This window comes from Trachurus japonicus, chromosome 9, assembly GCF_045865225.1.
Source record: "Trachurus japonicus isolate A0001 chromosome 9, Traja_1.0".
Taxonomy (NCBI): Eukaryota; Metazoa; Chordata; class Actinopteri; order Carangiformes; family Carangidae; genus Trachurus; species Trachurus japonicus.
In genome coordinates, this window is record NC_140915.1 from 6,472,013 (window position 1) to 6,494,134 (window position 22,122).

General features: G+C 42.8%; 1 protein-coding gene across 1 annotated transcript in view; it reads left to right on the top strand.

Annotated features, from left to right (window-relative positions):
- The window catches only part of prdm6 (PR domain containing 6), a 130,701-nt gene that overhangs the window by 6,704 nt on the left and 101,875 nt on the right, over positions 1-22,122 (top strand). Inside the window, exons 3-4 of the mRNA XM_085785795.1 lie at positions 806-954; positions 2,042-2,203. Coding sequence (XP_085641921.1) covers positions 806-954; positions 2,042-2,203 — 311 coding nt within the window. The remainder of the gene's footprint in view (positions 1-805; positions 955-2,041; positions 2,204-22,122) is intronic.

Here is a 22,122-nt window from a genome sequence, read left to right on the forward strand (position 1 = left end):
ACAACATTACAACAACATTTAAGACAAAAACACCAACACAAGTCGCTTCAGAGATGTTTAACTTTACACGATGCGTTCAGGGACTCTGAAACAGAAAAGTGTCTTATCAAGAATCTGATACTTTATTGATCCCCAGGAGGAAATTAGTAAATTACAGCTGGATAAGATGTGTAAAAAGAATAGAATATGAACACAAATGACTTAATTAATCCCCAAAGGGAAATTCATTTTATTCCTGTTTGTAGAAATTATGACGGGGAGAAAGAATTTTGTTATGTTTTTCTTTTGTTGAACAATGATAATAAAGACAATCAGGATAAAAAATTAAAGATAAATGAATATGCATGTACAAATATACAAGATAAAAAGTCAGAATTAACTTTATTTTTTTACGCTTAACAATAAGGGATTTGACCTGGTGTGTTTGTGCAAAGAAAACACTAAGAAAAAAAACACGTTAGATTTCAATAAAAGTTTAAAAATACAAAAACAACTTTATGTAGAAACAGAATGAAAACCGAACAGAAAACACTGAAGAGAAACAGAAAAACAAACCCCAGAGTTCAGAAGAGTTAAAATATTTAAATATAAGATAATTACAGTAAAATTATAACATTATTTTAGTTATATAATAGGCTATTATATATAACTTTTAGCTTTAAACATGTAAACTCTGGTTGAAAACAACGAAATAAACCTCAGTGTTCACATAAAGTTTGGTTGTGAAATCACCCATTCTGTTACTTCCTGTTTGGTGATGACTGTAAATGTTAATAAAGTTTTGTTTTGATCCGTCCGTCTGCAGGTTGCGACATGTGCGCCGACAACAGGAACGGCGAGTGTCCGATGCACGGCCCTCTTCACTCTCTGCGTCGCCTCGTCGGCACCAGCAGCTCGGCCGCTCCCGTCACGCTGCCCGACGTCCCTGATTGGCTCAGAGATCTGCCCCGAGAGGTGAGAGGCCCCGCCCACCTGTACACCTGTACACCTGTACACCTGTACACCTGTACACCTGTACACCTGTACACCTGTACACCTGTACACCTGTACACCTGACTATTATGGTTTACAACGACCGGAAGTGTTTCTAGGGACACGATATAATAAAGTGAGGGACCGGTCTGCAAGCTGTTTTTAGAACGGCGGAGCAGAGCCGTGAGCTGTTCAGAGCTACGCTACGGAGGCTCATGGGATTTCTTGGTTTCCCTGCATCAAACTCATCAAATACACAATCCAACAACTCCACAACGCTCTGGTGGACAAGTTGTGACCTGCACATTCACCACGCTATGAGATAATAACACAACGTTACCAGACAGAATTGTTTTAGAGGGAAATTCATGCAAAACCGCTGATGCGCGTTGCCTTCAGGGACAGTTTTTCATCAACAGTCTCTGCATTTCCCTCTAAAACAACTCTGTCTGGTAACGTTCTGTTATTATCTCATAGCGTGGTGAATGTGCAGCTCACAACTTGTCCACCAGAGCGTTGTGGAGTTGTTGGATTGTGTATTTGATGAGTTTGATGAGGGAAACCAAGAAATCCCATAATGAGCCTCCGTAGTGTAGCTCTGAGCAGCTCACGGCTCTGCTCCGCCGTTCTAAAAATAGCTTGCACTGACAATTAAAGGTAACAAACCTACTGCTATGACTATAGCGATTATGGCAATGGGGCCAATTTGCCAAAATGTTGAACTATCCCTTTAACAACCAGTGGTGAATTTGCAATGTTACGTTTAATTTTTTCAGTTTTTATTCTTTTTCTTAGCTTTATTTTGAAATGTTAAAAAGTTTTGCCACTTTTCTTTTAATTTAAGCAATTTAATGTAGTTTTTATTTAATCAAGATACATATTATCTAATAAAAAAAGAATAACAGCTGTGCTCATTACATCACAGTTAACAACCAATCAGATTGCAGGATTCCACCTTTCTGTTTTATAATTGGCATTTACGTATATGACAGTCAAAAACATCTGGAGTAGCTGTGCTCAGACAGATGTTAATCTGTGTGTGTGTGTGTGTGTGTGTGTGTGTGTGTAGGTGTGTCTGTGCACCAGCACCGTTCCCGGCCTGGGTTATGGGATCTGTGCGGCTCAGAGGATTCCTCAGGGAACGTGGATCGGGCCGTTCCAGGGCGTCGCGCTGCTGCTGGACAAACTGCAGTCAGGAGCCCTGATGAGGAACACACGACACCTGTGGGAGGTGAGAGAGAGTGTGTGTGTGTGTGTGTGTGTGTGTGTGTGTGTTTACGCTTCCTGTGGCCACACACTCGTCACCACTTTCCTTCTTGTAGGAAGCAGACGACGGTCACATTTCCTGGTTTTATCCTGATGCTGGTGTGTTAGGGATGTGGGATGTGGGATGTGGGATGAGCCGTACTCATTCATTTCTTTATTTCAGACCCGAGGGAGGGGAGCCATGTCGCAATAAAAGCACAATAAAAAGAGACAGAATAAAAAGTAAAAAAGAGGTATTACTGTAAACGCCACAATTAATTGATCGTAAAGATTCCTAAATACCGCCACTTTCTGAAAAAGATCGATACCATATCGGCAGACCTGGCGCCAAAGTAAAGGTAAATGCTCAGATACTGGTCCATTTATCTAAAGTAATAGTAGGAATTTAAATGTTAGCGTGTCATTTGTATAAAATTTGTAAAAAAAACGATTAAAATAAACTTAAACATTTGGTATAGATGACAATTAATGACTTAAATATTTCAAACACTTCCCCCAGTGGATTAATAACTAACTGGTCCTTTATTACAGTAAGAGATTAGTAATGTCATTATATTTTGACTATATTTGATTTTACACATTCATAGTGTTTTTTTTTTTGTGAACAACTTTTTTATTGCTTTTAAAGGGAAACAAGTACATTAGTCTGATAGAGGTAAAAGGTACATTGCACACATTCATAGAGTTGTGAAATGTAGCCTATTGATGCATAATAATCGTGATAATCGTAGTAGGCCTACCTTATCGTGATTATTTCTCTGACTATAGTGTGTGTCAGGTTGTGCAGCTGTGTGTGTGTGTGTGTGTGTGTGTGTGTGTGTGTGTGTTGTGGTCAGCAGCAGCAGCGTCGTCATGTCAACGTCTGCGTCCATTGATCAGAGTCAGATTGTATTTACATACAGTGGCAGGAGAAAGTCAATGTGGCAGTTATAAACAGCTGCATTAGCACTTGGAGGAGGGGGGAGGAGGAGGTGGTGAGGGGGGGTGAGATGAGGGGGTGAGGAGGTAAAGGGGGGTAAAGGGGGGGTGAGGGGGGGGGGGAGTGAAGGATGCTGGGAGACAGAGAGATAGATGAGTCCCCGGTGGCGACGCTGGTAAAGGTCAGTCAGACGTCGGTTGACCGGACATCAGTCTCTCTGCTGTTGACCGCAGCAGGGGGGGGAGGAGGGGGAGAGGGGACAGAGGGGAGGGGGAGGGGGGGGGGAGAGGGGGGGTCTGCATGGGTATAATGTGAGGGAGAGGAGGGTCAGAGGTCAGAGGTCACCGACGAGGAGGGTGGTGTGTGGCGTCGTCGTCGGCCAAGTCCATCAGCAGCAGCAGCAGCCGGAGTTCAGAGCTCAGCTGGTCATTAATTAACTGTGGTTATTAATTAAACTTTAATTAGTCAACGAGTTTCTGGGGGGGGGTCGTTAAAAAGGGATAGTTCACCCAAAATTGAAATTTCCTTCACTCATCATCTCCTCCCCCTCATGTGGACTAAGGGCTGGGAGAAGTTTCAGAGTCCTCCGTGGCTTCTCTGAGTTACAGGGGGTCTCGGCGTAGCAGTGCATGTCCATATGACGGTTGCAAATGGATACCAACTGTCTTCGTAACAAAAAGACACACCAAAAAACATCCAGATACCTCCATGCTGCTCGTCATGTAATGTCCCTCTTGTATTGAAGCCCCGAAATGCGAAACTGTCCCGAAAAAAATTAAATAAGTCTATACTTTAAGCTTGTTTATAGCGGAAGCTCCCAGTGTCTCAGTTCACTGCTCTTCCTGCAAATCTCGCATGATTTGCACTGACTGGCGGAACAATTTCTCTTGTCAGGGCTTCAATACAAGACGGACATTACATACAAGCAGCATGGAGGTATTTGGATGTTTTTTGGTGTGTCTTTCTGTTACGAAGACAGTTGGTATCCATTTGCAACCGTCATATGGACATGCACTGCTACGCCGAGACCCCCTGTAACTCAGAGAAGCCACGGAGGACTCTGAAACTTCTCCCAGCCCTTAGTCCACATGAGGGGGAGGAGATAATGAGTGAAATTTGAATTTTGGGTGAACTATCCCTTTAAACAGTTTGAATTACCGGTAGTTAGTTCTCATATTTGTTTGAAGTCACAGCGAAGCAGCAGTTTGTGTCTCAGCTTCATCATCATCATCATCACCTGTCAACAACATTATAAGATTGTTCAGATACAAACAGAAACATAATAGATCTACAGTACTTCTTATTTAATCTCTCTGTGTTTTTAGTGTGTGAACCTTTTGTTTTTTAAATTAGTTTAAAATGAGGACTTTTATTTTGTAAAGATTTTGTACTTTTATTTTGAAAAGTTAGGGTCAACGATCATCAGTGTTATTTGTTTAAATGTGAATTTTCAGTCTCTTCTCTACCAACATTTATGACAAACAATTACATAATTAAGAATCATTTTTGTTTAAATAGTTTGTTTTAATTTAATCTCATCATTTAGATATTTTCATTCATGAATAAATGGACAAATAGTTTAATAATTAAAGCAGCAAAAACATTTGTTATTTTCTACCACAGGACAAAAAAAAGTAAATTTCTTCCTATAAATATAATTTTCCCTCAGTAATTTGTGTGATCCCAGATGAACATGTGGAGGTTTTATTCTACTTCTTTTATTTTCTCTCATAAGTTCTACTTTATAATCTTTTCTCACCTATTTCAGATTTCAACCCTTCAACTGTTAAACTATAAATATATTCAGGATTTCTACATTTTCCTCAAACTTTTTATTAATATTTCTATTTTTAGATGTTTTACTGATATATGATGTAGTTATTCTTACTTATTCTACTACTTCTATGTTATTCTACTTTTACTCTTTGTTTCATCTATATTAGTAATGGTTCAAAAATGTTTTCAAACTGTCAGTCTTAAATAAATCTGAGTAGACTTTAGCCTTTCTATTTCTTCATACTGATCTTCAACAATTCAAATAATTTCGAACCATTTCATACTCTTCATATATTGTTTCATCTCTTCAGCAGTTTCTTAACTTAATTCAGCATAGTTTCAACAATTTATTCAGCTCATTCAGCTTCCAGCTTTCAGCATTCAAGCGTATTTCCTTCAGGAAATGCATTCTCTAGTTTAGTGGTTCTCAACTGGTGGGTCGTGACCCAAAAGTAGGTCGCGGACCCGTTCTGGATGGGTCGCGGACAGCTGGTCAAAAGAGTAAATAATATTTAATGCACATCTGATGTTGGACACGTCTTTTATTTTGAAAAATAACTTATTTTGAAAGGCACACGAGACACGTGAGCACATGCAGTTGTAATGCTCCTCCTCAGTTTCTTATTACAGTAATGTGGCCTGAATGCAGTGAATCTTGTTTTGTTTTGTTTTGTGGGTCTTTATTTTGTGCAATTTGATATTTATTCACTTTTGTGAACATGCTCTGAATGCAGAGATGCATTAGAAGTCAAATATATCGTTTTGCTGGTCTCCATTTTGCGCAGTTTGATATTTTTTTATTCACTTCCGTACATGCAGTTGTCATGGTAACTCCTCAGTTTCATTCATGTGCTCTGAAATGCACTTTGCTCAATAAAGAGCAAAATGAGTTTATAAAGGCTTTAAAAAAAAATATTGGTTTTTAATTCTATAAAAGTGGGTCGCGACTTAATGACCATGGGACAATGTGGAGCCCAGAGTGAGACTAGTGGAGAACCCCTGATCTACTTAACAGTTATTGATCGATCAGAGGATGAAGATGTTGAACATTTCTTTTTTCTCTCGTCTCTGCGTCCGGTTCAAACGCCTTCATACAGTTGTTGGTTGTTGTTGTAGTGTTTGGCCCCTGGTTGGGGGTCTCGGCCCGGCCTCTGAAGCCCATCGCGGCCCCCCTCCCCCCCCTCTGGAGGGAAGCCGGGGCCGATAATCCGCCTCTAACCATCGGCAGGTTATCGGCTGGCGGGCTGAAACCGGTCATTAGGCCTATCGACGGAGAAGCTTTACACACAGATCCCATTAAAACTCAGCGGTTGTTAAACTCGCTTATTGACGCCCCCTAAAACAGGAAGAGATGTGTGTCCTATAGCCAATCAGGGAGCCGCTGTCATGTTGTCTATGGCGTCCGGGAAGGGCCACTTTTAATTAAGACACTTGCCGTTAACATCGGAGCAGAGAGGATTTTCTGGTGCTGCAGTATTTTACGGCTCGACACATTGATCCGCTGCGCTGCGGAGCCGAGAGGAGGAGTGAGAGTTTATGGAGCTGGAGAAGCAGCAGAAAGAACCTTTAACACAAACATTATTTCATCATCAATATTATTGTTGTGATTTATTTTTTTTAACACCAAACATCTGGTCGCATCGGAGCTCCGAGTAGAGACAGTTTGGCTTCTGGCTTTGGAAATAGTCATAGTGTGTAAACCAGTGATTCTTAACTGGTGGGTCGGGACCCAAAAGTGGGTCGCGGACCCGTTCTGGATGGCTCGCAGACAGCTGTTCAAAAAAGTAAATAATATTTAATGTACATCTGATGTTGGACATGTCTTTTATTTTGAAAAATAACTTATTTTGAAAGGCACACGCGTCACGTGAACACATGCAGTTGTAATGCTCCTCACTTTCTTATTATTTGCTCTGAATGCAAAGATATCAGTTTCTTATTAATGTGGCCTGAATGCAGTGAAAATACCTTGTTTTGTGGGTCTTTATTTTGTGCAATTTGATATTTATTCACTTTTATGAATATGCTCTGAATGCAGAGATGCATTAGAAGTCAAATATATTGTTTTGTTGGTCTCCATTTTGTGCAGTTTGATATTTTTTTATTCACTTCCGTACATGCAGTTGTCATGGTAACTCCTCAGTTTCATTCATGTGCTCTGAAATGCACTTTGCTCAATAAAGAGCAAAATGACTTTTTAAAGGCTTTAAAAAAAAATTCTTGGTTTGAATTCTATAAAAGTGGGTCGCGACTTAATGACCATCGGAAAATGTGAGTCCCAGAGTGAGACTAGTTGAAAAACCCCTGGTGTAAATCATATAGAAAATGATGTTACTAACACGTCATTTTGTAGTTATAAGAAGATTTAAGTGTTAATATATTTGATAAAGTTCAACATTTTCTTCTTATTCTGTCTTTTATTTCTCAGTGTAGTTTTCCATCTCCTCTCTCAGCTTCTCTTTGGAGCTAGTTAGTAACAACAGGTCGGTGTCAGCCAATCAGAGAAGAGGAGGAGGCTCTGAGCTTCTCTTCTGATTGGCCGACTGTTCTCTAAAGTGATCCGATAAAAAACAGAGCAGATTTCAGAATAAAACACTCAGAGAAACTAAAAATCTTGCAAAGTTGTTGTTGTTGGATGAATGGTGGGTCCAGGTGGTGGTGAGGGGGCGGGGCTTAGTTGTGACATCACAAAGTGACAGGAAGTCCTGACGGCTGGTTTTTAAAGGCTCAGTTTCTGAATACAGGCTGTGTGCATTTCTCTTTGATACTTTCACAGTATTAATATAGAACCTAGAGCTGCTTTATAATCACACTACACATGGACATCTACCTTTATACTGTATGGAGCTTTAACACAAACATCTACCTTTATACTGTATGGAGCTTTAACACAAACATCTACCTTTATACTGTATGGAGCTTTAACACAAACATCTACCTTTATACTGTATGGAGCTTTAACACAAACATCTACCTTTATACTGTATGGAGCTTTAATACAAACATCTACCTTTATACTGTATGGAGCTTTAATACAAACATCTACCTTTATACCAGTGGTTCCCAACCTTTATTGGCTTGTGACCCCATTATCACAAATTTCTGGCGATCCCGCATCACGTGATCGTGGCCGTTAATCAAGATGCGCCAACTCAGATATTTTTATATGCTGCACTTTATTTGAACTCTATATATTCGAGAAAGTTAAAGTATAGAATTTTTTTATATTTTTGTCAGTATTTTTTTTAATTTGATCAATTACTAGATATTTCAGGGGACCCCATTTGAATTCCAGGCGACCCCACGTGGGGTCCCGACCCCAAGGTTGAAAAACACATACTGTATGGAGCTTTAATACAAACGTCTACCTTTATACTATGGAGCTTTAACATGTATGTATATTTTCTTACTTTGAAACAAAAACAGGAAACAAAAAGGTTGAGATTGAGTTGATCAATAATCAGACTGATCAGTATCTGCTGCTGCGAGTCTCTCTCTGTGTGGGAGCAGTGAAAAACCAGAATTTCAGACTTTAACTTCAGTCAAAGCGATAATAAATAAATAAAACTTCCCACTTCTTGTTTGACAGTTTCCCCGTTTCTCAGCCTGGATTTTGTCCCGCGGAATCGAACCTGTGACCTCTCCGGGTCCGAACCTCTTGATTGAAAAGAATGTGCAGAGAAAACACAAGTTTTTTTTTTTCTTTTTTCTTCTTTTTAACGCTTTAAGTTTTTTTCTCTCTCTCTCTCTCTGTCTCGGACGGATCAGAGAGTGGACGAGGCCGTCGGAGAAAACGTCTCCAAACACCAGAGTTCAGAGAGAAACAGTCGGAGGGTAAATATTTTGTTAGCGAGGGACGATGACGAGACTCGGGAGGATTCAGAAAAAATTCCTCAGCGCCCGGGTTGAAATCTGGACTTTAAAGGGATAGTTCACCCAAAATTCAAATTTCACTCATTATCTACTCACCCTCATGTGGACTAAGAGCTGTGAGAAGTTTCAGAGTCCTCCGTCCCTTCTCTGAGTTACGGGGGGGTCCGTGCAGCAGTATTTGTCAATATATGAATGAATGAATGAATGAATGAATTTATATTTATTTACGTGTCGTGCACCAATTAAGGCGCCCAGCCTATAAGGGCTTACAAGACACATTATCATCATATTTAGACACCAAACAAAAACAAAAACCACATGGAAGTCACATAAATAATTCACTTTTTCTTTTTGACCAGGCACTTTTTTATGAAAGTAGCTCTAGTAAACACTTCTTTTCTGAAGAACCATTCCAACTTTACCTCATCATCAACCCAAAACCACATTTCACATTTTGCATTTTCTGAAACAAAAACTGCCTGGCTTCGTCATATAACGGACAATGAAACACAAAATGCATATAATGGTTGTCAATGGATACCAACTTTCTTCGTCCAAAAAGACACACCAAAAAACATCCAAATACCTCCATGCTGCTCGTCTGTAATGTCCCTCTTGTATTGAAGCCCCGACATGAGAAATTGTTCCGCCGGAAGAGCAGTGAACTGAGACACTGGGAGCTTCCCCTACAAACAAGCTTAAAACATAGACTTATTTAATTTTTTTCAGAACAATTTCTCATGTCGGGGCTTCAATACAAGAGGGACATTACAGACGAGCAGCATGGAGGTATTTGGATGTTTTTTGGTGTGTCTTTTTGTTACGAAGACAGTTGGTATCCATTTGCAACCGTTATATGGACATGCACTGCTACGCCGAGACCCCCTGTAACTCAGAGAAGCCACGGAGGACTCTGAAACTTCTCCCAGCCCTTAGTCCACATGAGGGGGAGTAGATAATGAGTGAAATTTGAATTTTGGGTGAACTATCCCTTTAAGCATCATGAGACAGATAAAAACTATTTTCTTTCTCTGCTTCTTGTGACTGAGCTGCTGCTGCTGCTGCTGCTGCTGCGTCGTCCTCGTCCCCACTGACTCCACATTGACTCGGTGTTTTCTCTGGTCTGCGGTCGCGGCGTCCAGTAAAAGCTTCGCTAATGTTTTCTTGACTGATGTCATGATTTAAAGGGGGCTTTTTAAACGTCTGTATTCTGTTTTTTTTTTGTTTTTTTTATTATTATTAAAGGGATAGTTCACCCAAAATTGAAATTTCACGCATTATCTACTCACCCTCATATCATGTGGACTAAGGGCTGGGAGAAGTTTCAGAGTCCTCCGTGGCTTCTCTGAGTTACAGGGGGTCTCGGCGTAGCAGTGCATGTCCATATAACGGTTGCAAATGGATACCAACTGTCTTCGTCCAAAAAGACACACCAAAAAACATCCAAATACCTCCATGCTGCTCGTATGTAATGTCCGTCTTGTATTAGATAGATAGATAGATAGATAGATAGATAGATAGATAGATAGATAGATAGATAGATAGATAGATAGATAGATAGATAGATTTACTTTATTAATCCCGAAGGAAATTCAGCCCCGACATGAGAAATTGTCCCGAAAAAAATTAATTAAGTCTATATTTCAAGCTTGTTTTGTAGCGGAAGCTTCTCAAAGCTTGAAATATAGACTTATTTAATTGTTTTCTGGACAATTTCGCATTTCGGGGGTTCAATACAAGACGGACATTACATACGAGCAGCATGGAGGTATTTGGATGTTTTTTGTTGTGTTTTTTTGTTACAACAGTTGGTATCCATTTGCAACCGTTATATGGACATGCACTGCTACGCCGAGACCCCCTGTAACTCAGAGAAGCCACGGAGGACTCTGAAACTTCTCCCAGCCCGTTGTCCACATGAAGGTGAGTAGATAATGAGTGAAATTTCAATTTTGGGTGAACTATCCCCCCTGATCGCCATTGACATCATGGCCTCTCGTTACGTAATCGTTGATGGTTTAATGTGGAGATGATGTGTTTTGGTTTGCTGTGGCCCGAGGCAGAACGACCACAGTGGGTTTGGTCAGTGGATAAAGAGACGAGAGCTGTTAATGTGGGATTAGTCAGAGGTGAAGTCCTGTCAGCGGCTCCCGCTCCGCTGGGCCACCGCGACGTCGCCCATAGATCCAACCGACAGTCACAGAGACGGAAATTAAATTAGTCCAGACGGTTTTTTTTTATTCAGAAAGAGAAAAATGAAGAGTTGTGTTCGTCCAGAGGTCAAAGTCGGACCGGAAAAAAAAAAAACTTATCAAACTCATAACAATGTGGAGAGACCAGATCGTACATCATAGATTTGGACTTTTAACATCTGGTTAAAGTGAAACAAAACAGTGTATGAAGAACGTCTAAACAGGCTTTTAGGAAATGACGCACATGGTGCAACCAAGTCGACTCAGACAAAGAAGTGGGAATTAAGAACTGAAGTAACAACTAGGACAAAAGGAAAAATAAATATAGATGGATCTATAGTTCTCTGTTTGAAGAGGACATTCATTAGTCCTACAGCTCGTCAACGATAATGATTACCAATAGTTAATAATGAGTGAATGACAATAACAATAGGACATTCATTCACTCATCTGTCTCTTGATCCTCGTTGACAACTACAGTCTCTGCTTTTTTCCATGGATCTAATCTTTTAATACACAAATAATACACAGTGACGACAGTGATCGACCTTTGTCAAGATCAAGACTTTGAAAATGTTGTCAAACAAAACTAGGCAAGGCAAGGCAAGGCAATTTTATTTGTATAGCCCGTTTTTACAAACAGTTTGTCTCAAAGGGCTTTACATGGCATCATAACAACATCCTCTGACCTTTGACCCTCACATCCACTGAGGAAAAACTCCATGGAAAACCATTTTAACAGGGAAAAATCTGAGAAACCTCAGGGTGAGCAACAGAGGAGGGATCCCTCACCCAGGACAGACAGAAAAAAATAAAAAAATTATAGTTTATGACACAGAATGTGGGAGATATGGAAATGTTAACAAGAGTTGATGAAGGCAGCTTCTGGTAGAGAAACAACAGAAAAAAGATTCAAACCATTATTTTGTTTTGAAACATTTTATGAGATAACACACGGTACCATGGTCCACTCCACATCTGAACCTCAGGTCTCACTGGTTCCTGCTGAGGATCTAAATCTTTGAAAACACAACAGTGATATTGTTTTTTTTTTTTTTAAATTACCAGTAAATTCATAAAAGTTGGGGACTATTTTCAGCAGCGGATTGATCTACACTTGCAGCTGCCGTGATGTGTCGGTGATAGACAGGACAGTGAGCGGTCATGGATCATGTGACACAGTGACATGATGATGGCTTTGAATCCAACATGTCCGCCTTTTTGTCACAACGTGAAGATGCTAACAATGCATTCAGGTCACAGAAGGCCATTTCTCATTGGTCCTTTTGTCTTTTTGTCTCATCCAATCAAAGCTCTGCACAGACCAGAGACCAGTATCAGGATCAGGACTGGTACTCTGAATTGAATTGAAATTGAATTGAAATTGAATTAAAAGCCTTTATTGTCATTATACATCAGTACAACGAAATTATGTTGCTACTCTACTGGGTATACTAACTATACAATCAATAAATAGTGAATAGTAAAAACCATAAAACAATAAATAAAACCAACAACATCTATACAGAAAGTGCAAGAAATGGAAAGTGCAACAGTGTAATGTTCATGAATGAGAGGGTGGCTGAGGGGGTTGTGATCTCTGTTTGTTGAAATGTGTTATGGCATTTGGGAGGAAACTGTTTGTAAATCTGGTGGTTCTGGATTTGGTGGACCTAATAGTGCCTGCCAGAGGGCAACAGTTCAAACAGATGATGACCTATGGCAAGCGGATTTAACATTTAAAAGCTAAGTTTGACTCTCCGGAATTAACATTGTAGATATCAACAACGTCTTTCTGACTAGTCGTAACTACATTTTGAATAGTTGGATTTTTTATTTAAGATATCTGTAATTCAGTTTTGCCTCTAGTGAAAAAGAACATTTCAGATCCACAACTACGTTCTTCCTATAGGACAAATGACGTCACTTTTGCCGTTCATGTGTATGGGGTTTGTCATTACAGATATCTACAATTCAGTTGTGGATATCTGCTATGTGAATTACGGATATCTGTAACTGAATTACGACTAGTACTAATTCCAGTTTGAGATATCTACAACGTCATTTTGACTAGTCAAAACTTAATTTAAGATATCCGAAAAGGGACATGTAGATATCTTTAATTGAGGTGAATTAAAGATATCTTGAACTGGAATTATGACTAGTCAGAATCAAGTTGTAGATATCTCAAACTGGAATTAGTACTAGTCGTAATTCAGTTACAGATATCTGTAATTCACATAGCGGATATCTGTAACTGAATTGTAGATATCTGTAATGACAAACCCCATACACATGAACGGCAAAAGTAAAAGTGATGTAATTTGTCCTAGGAAGAACGTAGTTGTGGATATCTGAAATGTTCTTTTTGACTAGGTAAAACTGAATTACAGATATCTGCAACACATATCCAGTCTGGCTTTTAAATGTTAAAATGGCTTGACATAGAGGGGGCAACCAATGATTTTCTCTGCTGTCTTGGTGACTCAGATCCATGTTCTGGTGGTTCTGGGATGTCGGGCCGAGCCGATGTTTCCTTCATCTCTTCAGTGTTTCCTCTGTTCTTTGCTCTTCAGGTCTGAACCCCCGTTCAAGGTCTCGGGGGCGGTGTGAGTCCCGGGTCAGACCGTGGTCGCCGTGCACCGCCCTGCAGCCTCGGTGCTGTTTGGTTAAACCCGCTCGCTGCGTCGGGTTAACTCAGTTCATTTCTCGCGCTGCGTGACATCACCCCGTAGGCATGGTAACCACAGGGGTTCGAGAACAAAGAGTGGGGTTTTCCATCAGCACCTTGGTGTTACAACAACACCGAGTGTGTGTGAACAGTGTGTGATCAATGTGTGTGTGTGTGTGTGCGTGTGCGTGTGTTTACACAGCGATGGAGCCGCTGGTTGTTTCCTCTACTGTGACTTGGAGGAGCTTCATGGGCCTTTGGGTCACAGGTTCGAGTCCGACTCTGGAGGTTCATCATCGTGTGTATCTCCATGTAACAACATTAATAACAAGATGTTTAAAAAAAAGATCTATAATATATCAACAGTGGTTTTTGTTTTAACTGTCTTCTCCAAATATTGTTCAAAAAGGACTTCCTGTCAATCTAAGAAGGATTCAGTAATTTTAGTGAAGTTTGTGCTGTTTGTAGTTCCAGATCTGGTTTTAGGATCAAACCACAGTTCTTTCTTGATGTGGTGTATTGTGTTTATTCTGTGTGAAGCAGCATCAGAGGTCAGAGGTCGAGTCTTAAATGTAAACCACTCAGAGCTGGAGAGAGCGGTGCTTTAAATTCGATGAGGTCGCCTGCGGAGATCCACTTGATTCAAAGTGATTCTCTCAAAGCAGAGATGGTTTACACACAGTCTGTTGATGGTGATCAAAAATAAACAAAGGGCCTCAAGAAGAGAAGGTCGATGTTTCGATGTTTTTTTTTCTTTGTGGAAGTCTGTTGGTCAGTTAGTCTTGAAGGGAAGATACAGGCCGGACACAGAGATGATCACCGGGAGAGACGGTTCCAAAACGGGTGAAGCGGTACTAAAATGTGACGTGTAAACATTGCAGGCCGCTGATTGGTCAGAGAGTGGTCAGTCATCAGCGGCCGCGGGTCATCAGATATCACCACATTTCAATAAATAAATGTTTTAAAATTAACAAACTATGCAAGTCTGGTCGCTTTTCCGCTGTTTCGCTTCCCCTCCGTCTGGCCATGTGCATTTGTTTACAATGAAGCCGGCGAAAAATCAATAAATTGAGCGGTGGGTAACGTTACATCGCTAACCCTACATTACCACGCGTGTGTTTGTGTAGTCTTAACCGTCATAAACAAAAGTTATCAGTCAGTCCAGTAGGTGGTTGTACCTCGGTGCTGTAGGTGGTTGTACCTCGGTCCTGTAGGTGGTTGTACCTCGGTGCTGTAGGTGGTTGTACCTCGGTCCTGTAGGTGGTTGTACCTCAGGTTGTACCTCAGTCCTGTAGGTGGTTGTACCTCGGTCCTGTAGGTGGTTGTACCTCGGTCCTGTAGGTGGTTGTACCTCAGGTTGTACCTCAGTCCTGTAGGTGGTTGTACCTTAGTCCTGTAGGTGGTTGTATCTCAGTCCTGTAGGTGGTTGTACCTCAGTCCTGTAGGTGGTTGTACCTCAGGTTGTACCTCGGTCCTGTAGGTGGTTGTACTTCAGTCCAGTAGGTGGTTGTACCTCGGTGCTGTAGGTGGTTGTATCTCAGTCCTGTAGGTGGTTGTACCTCGGTCCTGTAGGTGGTTGTACCTTAGTCCTGTAGGTGGTTGTATCTCAGTCCTGTAGGTGGTTGTACCTCGGTCCTGTAGGTGGTTGTACCTTAGTCCTGTAGGTGGTTGTATCTCAGTCCTGTAGGTGGTTGTACCTCGGTCCTGTAGGTGGTTGTACCTCGGTCCTGTAGGTGGTTGTACCTCAGGTTGTATCTCAGTCCTGTAGGTGGTTGTACCTCAGTCCTGTAGGTGGTTGTACCTCGGTCCTGTAGGTGGTTGTATCTCAGTCCTGTAGGTGGTTGTACCTCGGTCCTGTAGGTGGTTGTACCTCGGTCCTGTAGGTGGTTGTACCTCAGGTTGTATCTCAGTCCTGTAGGTGGTTGTACCTCAGTCCTGTAGGTGGTTGTACCTCGGTGCTGTAGGTGGTTGTATCTCAGTCCTGTAGGTGGTTGTACCTCGGTCCTGTAGGTGGTTGTACCTTAGTCCTGTAGGTGGTTGTACCTCAGTCCTGTAGGTGGTTGTATCTCAGTCCTGTAGGTGGTTGTACCTCAGTCGTTCAGGTGGTTGTACCTCAGTCCTGTAGGTGGTTGTACCTCGGTCCTGTAGGTGGTTGTACCTCAGGTTGTATCTCAGTCCTGTAGGTGGTTGTACCTCAGTCCTGTAGGTGGTTGTACCTCAGTCCTGTAGGTGGTTGTATCTCAGTCCTGTAGGTGGTTGTACCTCAGTCGTTCAGGTGGTTGTACCTCAGTCCTGTAGGTGGTTGTACCTCGGTCCTGTAGGTGGTTGTACCTCAGGTTGTATCTCAGTCCTGTAGGTGGTTGTACCTCAGTCCTGTAGGTGGTTGTACCTCAGTCCTGTAGGTGGTTGTACCTCGGTCCTGTAGGTGGTTGTACCTTGGTCCTGTAGGTGGTTGTACCTCGGTCCTGTAGGTGGTTGTACCTCAGTCCTGTAGGTGGTTGTACCTCGGTCCTGTAGGTGGTTGTACCTTAGTCCTGTAGGTGGTTGTATCTCAGTCCTGTAGGTGGTTGTACCTCGGTCCTGTAGGTGGTTGTACCTCGGTCCTGTAGGTGGTTGTACCTTAGTCCTGTAGGTGGTTGTATCTCAGTCATGTAGGTGGTTGTACCTTGGTCCTGTAGGTGGTTGTATCTCAGTCCTGTAGGTGGTTGTACCTTGGTCCTGTAGGTGGTTGTACCTCAGTCCTGTAGGTGGTTGTACCTCGGTCCTGTAGGTGGTTGTACCTTGGTCATGTAGGTGGTTGTACCTTAGTCCTGTGTGTTGGTGGTGGTTCCTCGGTCCTGTAGGTGGTTGTATCTCAGTCCTGTAGGTGGTTGTATCTCAGTCCTGTAGGTGGTTGTACCTCGGTCCTGTAGGTGGTTGTACCTTAGTCCTGTAGGTGGTTGTACCTCAGTCCTGTAGGTGGTTGTATCTCAGTCCTGTAGGTGGTTGTATCTCAGTCCTGTAGGTGGTTGTATCTCAGTCCTGTAGGTGGTTGTACCTTAGTCCTGTGTGTTGGTGGTGGTTCCTTGGTCCTGTAGGTGGTTGTACCTCAGTCCTGTAGGTGGTTGTACCTTAGTCCTGTGTGTTGGTGGTGGTTCCTCGGTCCTGTAGGTGGTTGTATCTCAGTCCTGTAGGTGGTTGTACCTTAGTCCTGTGTGTTGGTGGTGGTTCCTCGGTCCTGTAGGTGGTTGTATCTCAGTCCTGTAGGTGGTTGTGTCTCAGTCCTGTAGGTGGTTGTATCTCAGTCCTGTAGGTGGTTGTATCTCAGTCCTATAGGTGGTTGTACCTCGGTCCTGTAGGTGGTTGTACCTTAGTCCTGTAGGTGGTTGTACCTTAGTCCTGTAGGTGGTTGTATCTCAGTCCTGTAGGTGGTTGTATCTCAGTCCTGTAGGTGGTTGTATCTCAGTCCTGTAAGTGGTTGTATCTCAGTCCTGTAGGTGGTTGTACCTCGGTCCTGTAGGTGGTTGTACCTTAGTCCTGTAGGTGGTTGTATCTCAGTCCTGTAGGTGGTTGTACCTCGGTCCTGTAGGTGGTTGTATCTCAGTCCTGTAGGTGGTTGTACCTCGGTCCTGTAGGTGGTTGTACCTCAGTCCTGTAGGTGGTTGTACCTCGGTCCTGTAGGTGGTTGTACCTCAGTCCTGTAGGTCTTTGTACCTCAGTGTTGGTGGTGGTTCCTCTGTGCCGTTGCCCCGTCCTGGGGTGATGTTGGTGTCCGGCTCTGCTCCTCCTCCTCCTCCTCCTCCTCCTCTCTGGCCGTTGTTGTGTGAGAAAGCAGCAGACAGACGTGAACTCTCTGGTGTTGAGGAGGTGAATCGAGGTCTGTTATCCAAATATTATCTGTTTCTCTGAGCGATTATTACCCTCTGATTTATGACCCGGCTGACAGAACTGTTTCTCTGTCCGCTGAGGTCCAGACTGTTGCTCTTGGGCACCATGATGGCGGCGGCGGTGGCGGCGGTGTTGATGGCAGCGATGGCGGCACGCTTTATGAGGCTTACTGCTGAAAAATGGAGTCGTCAACAAAGCCAGAGCTGAACGTCAGAGAGGAGCTTGACTTTGGTTTTTATTCAACCTTTGTTGGACGTTTAGATTTCAGCGTTGTGTGGTTTTTTTTAAAAGAGACGAGAATCAGACTAGGGTGACCATATTTTGATTTCCAAAAAAGTGTAGGTATAAACAGATAGATCACAGACAGAGCCAGCCCAAGGCATACAGTAAGCAAACTAAGCACCTGCTTAGGGCACAATGGCCCTAAGCAGAGAGCAATAAACTTTCTGTGTAACTTCTGTCGATCTCTTGAGAAATCCTGTGTATTTACAAAAACCCTTAATTGTTGTGGTTGCACTTTAAGTTGTTGTTTCACACTGGTGTTGCAGTTTGTTTAAAACCAAAAAGAAATGATGACGTGAAACAGCAAATGCATTGGCTATTGGTTTATTTTTTTACTTTTAGTATAGGCCCATATGACATTTGTACTAGGCCTATATATATACACTTTTAAGTGTAAATCAACCCCAACCTCATTCATCCAGGTCATCGTTCTTTTTCTGGGCAAATTGAATCGTAGGCAACTGGACTTGTATTTGTCTGGGAAGATGTTTGGCCTCTTATCCAAGGGGCTTCATCAGTTTGTACGCAACAAGTTTCACTAGTCTGCACTAGCTAGACCGAAACGTCTTCCCAGACAAATACAAGTCCAGTTGCCTACGATTCAATTTGCCCAGAACAACAACCCCAGGCTGAACTTTTGGCTGAATTTGATATCATTTCAGATTAAAAACCATAGATGGCTAAAAACTTTCCAGGCTGGGATGATGATCCGTAATGACAGATTAGAAAAATTTAAATTAGTTTGTAGTAGCTAGGTGTGTAAATCATCAATAATCAGTATTATTGGCAATAATAGAGGGCCCCTTAGGGCCCCATGGAGGCTTGGACCGGCCCTGGTCACAGATAAACACGACTTTCGGGTATTTAGAAAAGAAAAAAGAAAAGGAAAACAGTGACTACATGTCAGCCGCCGGCCTTCCTGGACTACCGGCCGTTCTTCTCCAGAACTTGCGCTTCGGTATTTTGTGAGCAGAGGAAACGCTGCTCCGATGTGACGTCTGCTGCCTCTGCATTAGCGCGTCACAGAGCCGCACACACACACAGAGGCAGCCTCTCGGGAATTAGCTACGTCAGAGACGCAACAAAATACCAGAGTATTCTGTGCAAAGCGCCAGTCAAGTCAGTTTAATGGTCCCGTGAAAAACAATGAAAACCGGACATTTTCATGAATTTATAAAACCTGCCCGGGCGCCCCGGATAGGACGTAAAAAGTGGACATGTCCAGGTAAATTAGACAATCAACAGATGGAGGGAAAGGGAAAAGAAGTGAAGGTGGAAGGAGATGAAGAAGAAGAGGAGGAGGAGGAGGAGGAGACATGGTAAGATAAGGAAGAGGAGGAGGAGGAGGAGGAGGAGGAGGCTGATGAAGAGAGCAGATAACAGTAGAATTAGTGGAGTTTCATTGATTAGCTGTAGAGGAGAAGTGTGTGAGCATTGATCGGCTCTCAGGAACAGTTTTACAGGATTTAGAGTGAAAACGGAGAAAGAGGAGGAGGAGGAGGAGGAGGAGGAGGAGACGACAGGGTGGTTCTGATGAAGAGGAGGAGGAGGAGGAGATGATGAAGGATGCTGACGGACTGTCTCTGACCTCGATGAGCTGAGACATTTTTCTCATGTGAATCTTCAAATGTAAAAATACAAACGTGGTAGATAGATACACTCATCTGTGTGTGTGTGTGTGTGTGTGTGTGTGTGTGTGTGTGTGTGTGTGTGTGTGTGTGTGTGTGTGTGTGTGTGAGACAAAGTGTTGTAACACTCTTGTCTGACATGATGACTCACAGCTGCATTAGTGACCCACTGACACACACACACGTCACACACTCGCTGATAAACACGTTTCAGACACACACACACACACACACACACGGGCCCCATTTACATGCCAGTTGTGTGTTCAGAGCCGCGGCTAAGTGTTTTCAACTGATAACTGAAGCACATTCCTGTCTACACACACACACACACACACACACACACACACACACACACACACACAGACACACACACACACAGTATCTCTCCTCCCGCTCGGCTCAGACAAGCAGCAGATTTACTCTCTGTAATAAGGTCAAAAGGTCGAGACACTGTCAGTAAATTTCAGACACACTTTCTGTCTGCGCACACACACACACACACACACACGCACACACACAGACACACACACACACACACTCAGCTGTTGGATGAGGCTGTGCAGTCGTCAGTCAGACATCAGGAGTGTTTAACATGTTTATATCTGATGCTTTTGTTCTAATACTGGAGACACCACTCACCTGTTGTTGTGGTTGTACTTTAAAGAGGAACTATGCAGGATTTCCACCTTAAAGGGATAGTTCAACATTTTGGCAAATTCTCCTCATCATAATCCCTATAGCCATAGCAGTAGGTTTGTTACCTTTAATTGTTGGTGCAAGCTGTTTTGAGATCAGTGGGGCAGAGACGTGAGCTCTGCACAGCTTGTGGTATTTTCACCTTTCCTTCATCAAACTCATCAAATACACAATCCAACAACTCCACAACGCTCTGGTGGACAAGTTGTAACGGAGTAAATTTACTTGAGTACTGTACTTAAAGCAGAAGTAAGCGATCCGGTCGTTTTGGCTAATGCTGCGTTCCAGGCAGGCTTTTGAAACCGTAAATTACAGCTTCAAGTCACAACTTACGACTTTGTGGCGTTCCAGGCAACCCACTCGTGTTTTTCCGACCTGTTTTACCTGTGAAAGTCACTATAACGGCCACTCGTAACTTCCGACCCGTGAACTCGTACCAGATCGAACTGGTACGACTTCACAGGTCGGAAAAACACGAGTTACGAGTTTCCTTGAACGCACCATAACGTCTTGTCAGCCGATGGAGTTAGCAGCCCCCGCCCTCGTCATGGATCTACTGGTCCTCGTCCCTATGTCACCACATTCAGGCGCATCCCTTGGCTGCACACACAGAGAGGAATGTCCCTTTATGCCGTTCTCTCTCCTCATTGGATAAAACTTGTAGGATACAAGGAAAGTTTTCTCCTGGGCTCAGAGCAGAGCAGAGTGACTGACAGACTCGTGTTTCGGTCCAAACACTCTATATAAGTGATTGCTGTCGGAAGATACAACTATTTAAGACTTATATTAACACAAATCACTTACTTCTGCTTTAAATAGCCTAGAAATCTAGCTGCACCCTAGCGGCAGCAAATCTATTTGCTCCGTAGGTGGGTCTAGAAACGAGCCATATAGGAACTTTTTGAGTCTCGAACACCGTTTGTGTTGACCAATCACAGCGCTCTATCTGTTTAGAGAGTCGTTGGGCGGCTTAACGCGATGACGTCATACCTTTTAATTGGCTTGTCAGGCTAACGTCATCCTGCTCTCTGCTCTGATTGGTCGTAGCGCTACCCTATTGGTGCAGAGGCAGTTTGAAAGACAGCCTTCATCCCGCCCCCTGGATTGAGCCGAGGTCTACCGGTCGTTGCCAGACTAGACATTTTAATGATATAATCTGGCTTGTCAGGCTAACTCGGGGGTGTATTTCCCTAACATTTTAGGTCTAAAAGAAGGAATCTGAAGATTTTCAGTTTAATGTCTCCTGTTTTGCGGTAGTTGTGTCTGTCCCCGCGTCGCCACGGCAGCGATGAATGGGAGCGGATTGAAGTTCTGCTGCTTAGGCTGTTTACATCCCTCAAAGCCACAGTTTTTTTTTTTCCACAGACAGCGTCAGGTGGCGACTCAAACATGCACCGAGAAGTTTATTTTACTTGAAGCAAGTCAAGAGTTGATATTCCTGTGTTTATAATGACACAAACGGGAGCTTTCCCACTGCACCTGAACACACCGAGCACGGCAACTTGGGAGAGAAAGAGTTTTTGACTGAGCTTTGATTGGTACTGGTGCCAGACCTGGTGCTGCTGGTGGTGAAACAGAGGCTGGTCCTGGTCCTGGTAGTGGTCCTGGTCCTGGTAGTGGTCCTGGTCCTGGTAGTGGTCCTGGTCCTGGTAGTGGTCCTGGTAGTGGGGAACTTCTGACTAGTACCGATACCGATACTAGATCCATCTACCAGAAGCTTTGACTTGTAGTAGCTGGTTGTGGGACTGAAATTGGTACTGGTGTTGGTAGCTACTTGTGCTGGTTCTGTGTGTTTTCTTTTGTGCTTTGTGCGATGTGAAGCTGAAAGTTTTTTACAGCATCGGCCTCCGTCTCAGCATCACACTGCAAAAACTCTAAATCTTTCCAAGAATGTTTGTCTTATTTCTTGTCAAAATGTCTCATTTCTAGCCGAAACTAATCTCTTTCCACTTAAAATAAGACTCATCACCTAAAAAT